This window comes from Corapipo altera, unplaced genomic scaffold (genome assembly GCF_003945725.1).
Source record: "Corapipo altera isolate COAL_440 unplaced genomic scaffold, ASM394572v1 151, whole genome shotgun sequence".
Taxonomy (NCBI): Eukaryota; Metazoa; Chordata; class Aves; order Passeriformes; family Pipridae; genus Corapipo; species Corapipo altera.
This window is the reverse complement of record NW_020884976.1, coordinates 304,608-316,330: the sequence shown is the minus strand read 5'-3', so window position 1 is coordinate 316,330 and position 11,723 is coordinate 304,608. Positions and strand designations below refer to the sequence as shown.

Sequence of the window (11,723 nt, the reverse complement as noted above, 5' to 3'; positions counted from 1 at the left end):
GGAGGCGGAGCCGGGCGGCGGCGGCGGCGGTGCAGGTGGGCCGGGGCCGGAGCGGAGCCGCGCGGGGCCCTGCCCGCGCCCGCAGGTGAGCGGGGCCCGCTGGCACCGGGAGCCGGGCTGGCATCGGGACCGTGGGGAGCGTCCCGTGGGAGCGCGGCCGGGATCGGGAGCGGGGCTCGGCGCCGCCCGGGACCGGCATCGCGGTGGGGCTGAGCAGGGGCGAAACTATCGCCTCTCGCCGCCCAGGATGAATCCGGAACCCCCCCCACACCCTCCTTCTCGGGCCAGGGGTCCCCCACCCGCGATCACCCCCCAACCCGAGGATTCCCACCCGCGGCCACACCCCGAGCCCCGGGGATGCTCCGTTGCCCAGTGGGTGTGCTGCGCCTGTTGGGGGTGTTGGGGTTGGGGATCCCGGTGCTGCCAACCCCTCCAGTCGCGGGTACCCAGGTGTGCAGGGCTGGGGAATCTCAGCCAGCATAGATTGTGCCTGTTGTCCTCATGGGCCAGTGTCATTCCGTCATCTCCCATTGGCCTTTCCAGGACCTTTTGGCCTCTGGGACAGGTGGACCTATGGAGCGGGGCTGCACCAGCCCTCCAAGCAGGACCTGTGGTTTGGGGATGGAGGGGGACACATCTCCTGGCATGCAGGAGAGGGCGGCTGGGAGGGGAGAGCATCCCCAAAGTCACCGACTGCCCTGTGGAGCAGTCAGGAAGCAGCACCTTAAGGTCCCCAGAGCTGTGTCCTCCAACTGGCATGGTGGCAAGCTGCCAGCCTGGCTGATCCCTGATGCTGCTGTTTCCTGGTCTGTCAGGGGACTCGCACGTCCTCGCTGGAGCTGCTCTGGACTTCCTGTTGCAGCCCCTGCAGCCTGTCTGGGCTTTCCCTGGGGCATCAGTGGGATCCTGGGAGGAGGGAGACTCTGCATGCCCCCTTGGTGGGTTCCCAGCACACCAGGGAGAAGATCAGGTAGATATTGGATAAGGTGGAGGAGAAGCAGCAAGGAAACCTTCATCAGGGCCAGAGCAGACTGGTTTTGGCTTTAACTGGGAAATGCTGCCCTGAGAGTGGTGTGATTTCCTTCCCACCTTGCACACAGGCACAGGTCCCTGTCCTGTGCCACCACCCTGGAGGAAGATGTGCTCCATACTGAGGCCCACACTGGCTGAGGTGTGAGGGACACCTGGAATGTGCCCAGTGGTTCTTCTACCCTGTCCCCAGAACCTGATACCTCCCTGCCAAGGGGATGCTCACCCCTTCCTGCCCCTCTGCCAGGTCTCCAGGCAGGGTCTCACTGCTGAGGACCTCTCACTCTGCCGAAGGCAGGGCCCACTGCCTCCACGATGGCGAGATGGCTGCCCCGCTCCACCGACCTGACCCGCTTCTGCCAGAAACTCAACCGAGTGAAGACCCTGGAGGATGACATGATGGAGACATCCTTCAACAGATGCCTTTCCACCATCGACTTGACGCTGCTGGGCATTGGGGGCATGGTGGGCTCCGGGCTGTATGTCCTCACAGGTACTGTGGCCAAGGAGATCGCTGGCCCCGCTGTCGTTGTCTCCTTCATCATTGCTGGCTTTGCCTCACTCCTGGCTGCTCTCTGCTACGCTGAGTTTGGAGCCCGTGTGCCCAAGACAGGCTCTGCCTACATGTTCACCTACGTGTCCGTGGGTGAGATCTGGGCCTTCCTCATCGGCTGGAATGTGCTGCTGGAGTACATGATCGGGGGGGCCGCAGTGGCCAGGGCCTGGAGTGGCTATCTGGACTCGATCTTCAACCACAAGATCAAGAACTTCACCGAGACCCATGTGGGTGCCTGGGAGGTGCCATTCCTGGCCCACTACCCAGACTTCCTGGCAGCCGCCATCCTGCTGGTAGCCACTGCCTTCATCTCCTTTGGGGCCAAAGTATCCTCCTGGCTCAACCATGTCTTCTCGGCTATCAGCATGGGCGTCATCCTCTTCATCCTCATCATGGGCTTTGTCCTTGCACAGCCCAAGAACTGGAGCACCCAGGAGGGCGGCTTCGCCCCATACGGGCTGTCAGGTATCATGGCTGGCACAGCCACCTGCTTCTATGCCTTTGTGGGCTTCGACGTCATCGCAGCCTCCAGCGAAGAGGCCAGGAACCCACAGAGGGCTGTCCCCAGGGCCATCGCTTTCTCCTTGGGACTGGCCACCGGCGCCTACATCCTGGTGTCAGTTGTGCTGACACTGATGGTGCCCTGGCACTCGCTGGACCCTGACTCTGCCCTGGCTGATGCATTCTACAGGAGGGGCTATGCCTGGGCAGGGTTTCTGGTGGCCGCTGGCTCCATCTGTGGTGAGTACAGGCAGTGGCGGTGGGAGCTGCCTGCCCCGCTCACCATGGCGGCTGGGAACACCCCCCAGCCAGTTTGGGTTTGGGTCTGATGGGGTCTTCCTTCTTCTGCCTGTCCCTCAGCAATGAACACGGTTCTGTTGAGCAACCTCTTCTCCCTGCCACGCATCGTCTATGCCATGGCTGAGGACGGGCTCTTCTTTCAGATCTTCTCCCGAGTGCACCCCCGCACACAGGTGCCCGTTGTTGGCATTGTGGTCTTCGGGCTGCTCATGGCTCTGCTGGCCCTTGTCTTCGACCTGGAAGCCCTGGTGCAGTTCCTGTCCATTGGCACGCTGCTGGCCTACACCTTTGTGGCTGCAAGCATCATTGTCCTGCGCTTCCAGCAGCAGAAAGTGGATGTCCCTGCACCGGCAGCTGGTGGCCGGCCCAACCCCGAGCCCCACGAGGGTCCATCCAGTGGTGAGCTGAAGGAGTACGAGTCCTTCTCCGACAAGCTACAGCTGGTGGACAGGGACAAGAACAAACAGCAACGGGAGCCAGGGCAGCTGAAGGCAGCATTTGAGCCCTACCTGGAGTTCCTCAGCGACTTCTACCCAGGTGAGGTGGTCACAGTGGCCGTGGTGATCCTGATGGTGTCTGCCATCTGCCTCTGCTCCATCTTGGTCTTTGGCAACACTCACCTCCACCTGCCCACCTGGAGCTACTGCCTGCTGCTGGTCCTCTTCAGCCTGGGCTTCCTGCTCAGCCTTCTCCTCATCTGGGCACACGAGCAGCAGCACAGCACCCAGACCTTCCAGGTATGCCTGGGGCCCAGGCAGGGACAATCTCTCTGCAGGGGTCGGGGTGGTTGGAGCAGCTCTGATGGGCCTACAGGGGCCCCAGGAATAGCCTGCATTGTTACTCTGTGTGGTCACTGGTCCCCAGGAGAGGACATCGCCAGCAGCTCTATGTCCACCCCATGGGATCACTCCTGCCCACCCTGGCCTCCCTCCTCTGCATCCCCACAACCCCAGAAAGTAAGGAGAAGGACTCCTTACTTTGGCTGCCCTTCAGCTATGTGATGGAGCTCCTCTTCAGCCTCCAAACCTGTTCTGTGCCTTCTGTGCCACTGTCTCCTGTTTTCAGCCCGTCTGAGCCCTATGTGGTTAGTGCAGCCATGTGGATGGTAACAGCAGTGGTGACACCACCTCCCTGCCATACCCCTGCCCTGGCTTCTCCAGCAATGACCACATTGGCTCTGGATCACACCAGAAGTTTGGTTCTGTGCCAACCCTGTCAGCCTTGCTCCCAGCTCCTGGCTCCCTTAAAAAAAAGTGCCACTTCTAGAAATTCCAGGGTGACAGTCCCTTTGTCTCCCATGTTTACCAGTGCTGCCTTTTGTCTTTATGATTTTAAGGATGAGAAATGTGGTCCTGCAGGTCTCAGCCCCACTGGCTCCTTTCCTCCCACAGATCCCCCTGGTGCCCCTCTCCCCGGCGCTGAGCATCGTTCTCAACATCTACCTGATGCTGAAGCTCAGCTACATGACGTGGCTCCGCTTTGCAGTCTGGCTGCTCTTAGGTGAGTAATCCAGCTGCTGGGATGCCAGCCAGGACTGTGCCAGTAGCCAGGCTGTGCTGGAGCCGCTGCTGTTCCTGTCCCCCCTGCAGGCCTGCTCGTCTACTTCAGCTACGGCATGTGGCACAGCAAGGAGAACCTGCGGGAGCTGCGGCCCCAGCGCCTCAGCGCCCGCTATGTGGTGTTCCCCAGCGGCAGCCTGGAGGAGAGGGTGCAGCCGGTCCAGCCCAGCTCCCAGCCCACTGCTGGTCTCCCGGACACCAACACCGATGACTGCAAGAGATGACACCCCAGGGGATGGGGGCACCTGGTGATGGGAGCATCGGAACCCCCTCCCACAGTGAGGCCAGAGACCCATTCCCCTCCTCCTGGTCCCTATGACAGCAGAGCCACCAGGGCTGCCCTGGGTGTGGGGCTCCATCTGGAGAGGATGAGGATGCTCACCCTTACCACACGCTCCCCACAGAGCGTGGAGGGGCCGGCTCCCTCCCTCCCCATCCCCTGCACTCAGGAATTGGGTCTCAGCCCAGTGCCTGCCCTACTCACAAGGAGGTGTGTCCTTGTCACCTCTCCCCGAGTGCACGCTGGCACTGTGCAGCACACCTCCTGTCCACTGGCACATCCATGCAGCCTGGGATGCAGAGGTTCCCTGGGGACTGGGACAGGAAGCCCAGCGCTGCCTATCCTGGCTCTCATCCTGTCTGCAGCTCTGACTGCAGCCCCCTTTCCTCCTGCGGAGCCCCTCTGCCTCCCTCAGAGTCTCTTCAGAAGGAGGCAAGGGGCCTCCCCACAAGCATCCCTACCATCCCTGCCATTCCTGCCATCCCCATCCCCAGGGCTGCTCTCCTCAAGGGTTGGGACTGAGGGGGCGATGGTGGAGGAGGTAGAGAAGGGACATGGCCAGAGTGGGTGGCCCAGGAAAGCCAGTGGAGGCTGGCACAGCAGCAATTCAACTGCATCTTCCCAGCTGCTGGAACTGCCCGTTTTGGGGGGAGCTGGGGGCCATGCCCGCTGGAACGTAATGCCATAGCCAGGCTCCTGCCCCAGCCCTGAGCGGGCTGTGGGTGCTCAGGATCCCAGATGTGTTGCCTTGTCGATGGAGGTCCCCAGCAGCATCCCTGATATGCCTGGAGCTGGTTCTCCACTTTTGCTGTGCCCCAGCAGCACCACCCGCCCCACCACGAGGGGCTCAGCCCCCCATGATGCCCCTCCCAGGCTCTCTGGGGCTTGGGACGGGCTCAGCAGGGACGGGCTCAGCAGGTGCTTTTCAGTGTTGCTCCCTCCCCAGTGATCATCCCCATGTTCTAGGGTCACTCCAGCTACAAGAGTGTCATGGAGGGTCCCCAGCAACACTGTTGCAGCCACTCCTGGCTAATTTGCCCATGGCTGGGCTAAAGGAGAAGGGTTTCAGCATGTTTTGGAAGTCAGTGGAGCTGACCTGCCAGGCCCTGCATCATGGACACCTTGCTCCATTTTCATCCTCTGCATCCTGTGAGGAACCAGGGACTGTGGGCAGGCTGGTCCATTGCTTCTCACTGACCAGTCCCTGGAGGGGCCTAGAGAGGCTGTGGGGATTCTCAGTAGGATATGCTGGCCCCTGGTGAACCCCTCTGTCTGCCGGCGCTGCTCCATGTCCCGCCTCACCCTTGCGCTGCTGCCACCGGAGCAGCACGGCCCCACTGTGCTGCGGCCCTGTTTGGCACCTCTGTTTCGTGGCTTGTGAGTACTGGCTGACTCGGTCACCCTCATAAACACTGGTTCTGCGATGGCTCTGGCTTGTTGTGCTCTGTGTCCCCAAGACTCCTGGTGGGAAGCTGCTCCCCAACCGATGCTCAGGAAAGCCCCCTAAAAACGTGGGGAAAGGGTGGGTTGTGCTGCCCACTGCCACCCTGCTGCCACGGGGGTTCCAGTCACGAGGACAGGCTTCAGACAGACCCTCAGAAACCAGGACCCCACAGGGCTGGGATAGGCTGGGACTTAAGCGTTACAGTACACAAATACACTGATACTCACCCGGATGGGCCTGACTCCCCTGTGAGCAGCAAGGACAATGCTGAGCAGCAGCGGGACAGGGTAACTAAAGCCAAAGGGATGGGACAATTTGTGCAATTAATAGGAATTAACAGATAACCTACGGATATCCCACCACTGCTCTTCTCTAGAGAAGTTTCTTTCCTGAGATAACAAAGTCCTTCTTCATTAAAAAAGCAAGTGTTCAGCAGACACCTGGGGAGGCAGAGGCTGAACCCTCCTTAGAAACTCGGGTTTTAATCTCAGCAGTAAGTCCATTGTCAGCTGGATAAAGGCGAGTAGAAAGAACCACAGGGATACAACAGGAGAAGGGAACCTGGCGTGGGGCTGGGGGAGGGCAGGAAGGTTCTCACAGAGCAGGATGGGATGAGGGTCACAGCACTTTAATCCTTCCCTGGTGGAGGAAAGTCAATGGCAGTCATATTGCCAGGGCTGGGCTCTGCCAGCAGGGTTCTCAGTCAGCCTTTTAAGCTGACAAAGACCAGAGAGTTGTTAAAGAGCCTTTCAACCATCGATATTTAATCTATTTGAAATCGTTCATTTGTAAAAATGCACAGAAACCACTGTTAGGCCACAGCACACAAAGCCAGCATGGGGACAGGGGACTGGCGGGGAATTAAAGGATTGAAGCGTAATTCCCAGGTGCCTGGGAGGCCAGTGGGGCCTCTTGAGCACACTTTTGTGTTGTTTTTTTTTAAACAGTATTACAAAATTGGTCGGTTCATGTGTCATACACCATCCTACTGCAGTAACATGCCCTGCACAAAATGTGTACAAATCGATTTTTAACTGACTACTCATTAATGCACACAGAAAAAAAGGGGGGTGACAGCAGCCACTGGCACCCCAGCAGCTCTCCAACAGGGATTTGTTCCTAAAAATTGTATCCACAGGGAAAAAAATAAATCCAAACTAAACAGCATCAGCAGGGCTTTAAGATGGCAGCCTGTAATGTGAGAGAAAACATCATCTCCCCAAGTTGTACCTCCAATTCCAAACAGATTTAAAACTAAACCATCCCCATGTGCAGCTCCCAGAACTCCATTTCAAGCAGCCACTGCTTCACTGTGGCTGATCATACACCTGTTTTCCAGAGCAGTACCTTTCTCCAAATTAGCTTAAAAATAGAAATAAAGTCCTGTTTTCTGGGCAATGGTGTAATCAGGCTGCAGGAAATCAATCTAATGCCAGAGCTACAGGGAAGTATGCAGGCCAGTGCTGGAGTGGCTGGTGCTGGGGCTCTGGGAACTGAGAAAGGCTTTAGGGGCCATGGGGCAGGAGCAGCTCTGGCACACATGTTCCAGCTGGGCTAAGAGGGTTAATGTGAGCCCTGGATGATAATCCCCATGGACAGCGTGGGAGTGGGTAGGCAGCAGCTGAGGATGGCTGAGCCTTGCCAGTGATGCTGCTGGTCTGAGAAGACTGGGAGAGTAGCTACCAGGGCAATGCTGGTTTTTTGTGCCCTGTCCCATAAGGCAGGTGCAAGGAGACAAGGAGAAATGCAAATCCAGAGGGGAATAACATGGGATTTGTACTAGAGAGAAAATCGATGCTGGGGCTGCCACCCACCCCTTTAAATGGCAGTGAGTGACTGAGCCCATGGCCCTCAGCCTCGTCCCTGGGTGCAACTCAGAGATGCTCCAGGGATGGCCATAAGAACTGAGCTCATGATGATTTCAGAGGCTTCAGCACACAGGATCACTGCTGCTGCCCACACAGCCCCGGGGATGGGAGCCGTGGGAGCTGCAGGGATCACTGGGCAGCGGGACCCGCAGGGGTCCCGGGCTCTTGCATGGGGAAGCACAGGGGAGCAGGAGTCACAGGGGAGTAAGCAGTCACTGATGCACTTGCATAGCTGAGCCCTGTCTGTGCTGGAGGGAGGAGGAGGGGAGCCCCGAGCACTGGAAGGGAGTGGTGGACTGGCGCTCAGGACAGAGCAGCTCCATGTCCTAATTAAACCACTTCCCATCCTCACATTCCTAAACTATCCCTCCCCGCTCCCCCCCGGCTCTGAAAGCAGCACTGACTAGCGGCTCAGTGAGGCTGGCTGTAAGTAATCCTCTCATTATCCCTGCTATTCTCCCCTCCTCCTCCTCCTGCTCCTCCTCCTCCTGCAGACACAGCCTCAGGATGAGGTAAGCATCACGCTACCAGCAGCGGTGTATCTTGTTCCTACTGCCGGCCGGGGAATGGCAGAGCATTAAAAGATGGCACAGACCACGATGGTCTTGTTTTCCCCTCATCCCTCCACGACGCGCAGGTGCTCAAGCACAAGGGTCCACAAATCATTCCAGGAATTTTTGTACTGTGTCTCAGCAGTCCCGGCAGCCAGGCTGCTCTGGGGCCATGGCTCTTCTCTGTCTCACCACACTTTCTAAGGAGCAGGAATGTGCGGGCCTGTCCCAGTGGCAGACTCGGTTCCAACAGCAGATGCATCCACTTTGGGAGCAAAGAAGGAAAAGCCCATTTCTCCACATGTAACACACCACGCAGACACAAAACTGCAGACACCGGTCTCAGTGATCTTAGAAGTCTTTTCCAACCTTACAGATTCTATAAAAGGAGAACAAATCTTCCCCATGTGCACAGGAGACACGGCATGAAGCAACAGACTGCAACTGTCATGAGGGAGATTTAGGCAAGAGATCAGAAACACTTCTTGAGACAATGACAGCTTGGCCTGAGGTTAGGAAACATCAGTCATCCATCAGAGGGAAGGGGCTGCAGTGAGTAGTTCCTCTGGAGCCAGGATGCCTGATTTCTCATGATCCCATGCTTCCCTTGCTAGACTGAAAGCATTTTAGGGTAGCACTGTGGGTTTCAATCCTTGCTGGGACAAGAGCCAAGGCACCTCTGGGCATGGCAGCATGCTTGATATCCTAAAGGACATGAAAGTCCTCAAGAAAAATGCTCGGAAAGCACAAAAAAACCCTTTTCTGTGTGTGGGGAGCAGCTGGAGCCACACTGCAGGATTGCTGCCCAGCCCTGACTCCAAACACACTTGTTAGTAGCTTCTACAGCTAAAACTTTGTGATCACCTATGTAACTTACACCAGAGGAGTTTCACGTGGAATCAGGCAGTGAGCTTCCCTGGAGTAATAATGCTCATTTTCCAGAAACAGGCAGCTGGAGCAGTCCCAGAGTGCTGCAGCAAAACAAGCTGGCAGATATTCTGAGAAGTGATGGGCAGCAAGGAGAGTCAAGGCCTCAAAAGGCCACTGAGCAAAGTGAGAGCTGCTCAAGAATTCAGGAAAAAATACCATTAGTGGCAATCAATACGGATTTGTGTAACCTCTGTGCTTTAATGGAGAGAGGAGCCTGGAAAGAGGCAGCAGTGCTGGTGTGCTTTAGCACCTTCAAGAGGCATCCAACTGCTACCTGGCAATTTACGTAAAGAAAATAAAAAGGAAAAATATGGAATTGACACTTGGACCAAAAAAAAAGGCTCAGTACTGGAACCATTGAGTCCCTCATGAACAGGGGACTCAAAAAATATTCTGTTGAGTTATTGCAACTTAAAGAGAACACAACTGAGTTTGTGGAAAGAGGAACTGGAATTCCAGCAGGGGAGATCACCAGCAAAATTGGGAATAACTGGTATAACAGAACTACAGTTCTCAGTGTAACTCTCCATGTTAATTCCTCACAACCTTTTGCAGCAGCTGCCAAAGCACACCAAATCCCTCCAACTTCCCACACAAAACCTGCTCTGTCTGCCTGCTCCCACTTCTCCCAGCAGCCCTTACGGAGGGCAGATCCCACCTGTGCACGGAGCAGGCATGCGCTCCTTTTCCCTCAGCCACCTCCTGATCTCATCAAACCCACAGGAGAACTGGATGCTCAACATCCAGGGACATCGCCCTGTGGTGTTTTTAGGTTCCTAAATGGTATGTTGATAGGTTTATTGAGCCTAAAACCACCCAGCTCTGACTTCAGTGACTAATGAATCCATGTGTGTCAAGGCAGAGCCAAGTGGATCTTCTCCTTGGTGTCCTTGGTGTATTTTCTCATAGGATTTTAATTTGCATCTCTTCTTTGGACAGCACAGGAAGGACTAGGGGCAAAGGACATAACAGAAACAATAAATGGTGAGCAAGTATTTTAAAACATAAGTACTTACACTGATTTAAATCAAGGCCCATAAAGCTTCTATGTTCAATACATGCAGTTTTCATCTGGAGATCGAGGGGGTAGCAGGATGATTCTGACAGAGACAGCCCAGATTTACAGACCTGACAACATGCAAGAGACCCCTCCAAATGGTGTGGACAGACAGATGTGAGTCCAAGGTACGGGCTTGATTTATTGGATATGCAACTATAAAATGATTTACAAATTTATTGGACAAACTTCACTAGATAAATCATAGCATTATTTTCAAATAAAGATAAATCTTATAGAATCGCAGAATCATTTAGGTTGGAAAACACCTCTGAGATCAAGTCCAATCATTAACCCAGCACTGCCAACTCACCACTAACCACTAACCTCAGTAGCCCCTTTCAGCCTGAGAGGCTGGAAAAAATGTTTCTTATTTTAATGAGTAAAATTTTAATAGAATAAGAACTGTATATAGACTACAAAACAATTTCTGTATTCATTTATCAGTTAGAAATAAAATAATTCAAAACATCCATTATAGTAATTTTGACTCTAAAAAAGGAAAAACTAGAAACAGAGAAATGCAATATGTCAACACACTGGATGATTCTTCTCTCTTAGTTCCAAGGTCTGTATGATCCTGGGTCATTGATGGCTCTTGGACAGGCACAAGGCCAACAGCCTTGTTGTTGGAGCACATCATGGCATTCCCACTTGTTTAAACAGACGAGCTTCATATGAGCTCTCAGAGTTTAAAAACAGGAGTGAAAACAATTTCCACCTCCAAGCCTTTGGCCAAGGCAGCTGCCCTTGACTATGGAAATGGTTCTAGTTGATTTTAAGTTTCTTTAATCCAGTGTTTTCTGCTATTGCTGTTCCAAAAATTTTCCTGAAGAAAAAAACACATGAAACCAAACAGTTTAAGAGTTAAAAGTATTAAGTTTAAAAGGAAGATTGAGTTAGTTCAAGTATTTCTCTGCAACTGTCTCTATTACCTCTAGGCAATTAGAACTACAACATATTATTTCTTTTTCTACCTCATTTACCACAAACCCAAAGCAGAACCTGCCAGCGAATCATCTGTGTTCTCTGACCTCGGGTTGCCAACATAGCAAAGACTGAAAATCCAATCGCCATGCCAAAGCTGGGGGCTGCTGCTCCTGCATGCAGCTGTGGCCGCCCAGCTCCTTCTCCAGCCTAACAGAGCCTGAAATCCAACATGAGCACCAGGCAGCTCCCACAGCCTCCCACCAGCTGGTTCTGCTGGCAGAGCAGCCAGCTCTGCTCTCTTTAACCCCTCCCAGAGCCCCTGGAAATCAGAATAGGTTTCCTCAGCAAGTGTTCTGCAAGTTCCCAATGGGGCAGGAAAGAAATGAGGGTTCAACCCTCATTTCCAGAAAAGGAAACCATTGCCAGGCTTGAATACCAGACTTGGGAGAACCGTTGGACTGTGAAAGGAACAGGAGGTGAGGCAGACAGGAGTGGAGACAAGCAGAAACTGCAGCATCCAAAGGTAAACATGAGGAAAAAAAGCAGAATGAAACTGGGAAGGATGCCAAGTGAACAGCTGATGGCCACAAGCGATGAGGATTAAGGTTGTTTTCTTTCTTGCGAGCCAGAGAAGCCCACTGAAGACATGGAGGACGTTCAAGGAGGAAGCTATAGCGGGTGAGATGTGTGAGGATTGAGGGTTGTAAGGGAGTGGATG

General features: G+C 54.6%; 1 protein-coding gene across 2 annotated transcripts; it reads left to right on the top strand.

The window, feature by feature from the left end:
- The first annotated feature begins 21 nt into the window (after nt 1–21).
- On the top strand, nt 22–5,651 carry SLC7A4 (solute carrier family 7 member 4). Of its 2 annotated transcripts, XM_027665442.1 has the most exons (5): nt 22–85; nt 1,277–2,326; nt 2,447–3,123; nt 3,778–3,886; nt 3,976–5,651. In XM_027665442.1, exons 2-5 carry the CDS (start codon nt 1,345–1,347, stop codon nt 4,167–4,169), a joined length of 1,962 nt encoding a protein of 653 aa, XP_027521243.1. In that variant the 5' UTR covers nt 22–85; nt 1,277–1,344; the 3' UTR covers nt 4,170–5,651. The 2 variants fall into 2 exon arrangements, with proteins under 2 accessions (XP_027521243.1, XP_027521244.1); XM_027665443.1 differs by lacking the exon at nt 22–85 and having other exon boundaries at nt 830–2,326.
- Nucleotides 5,652–11,723: the final 6,072 nt, after the last annotated feature.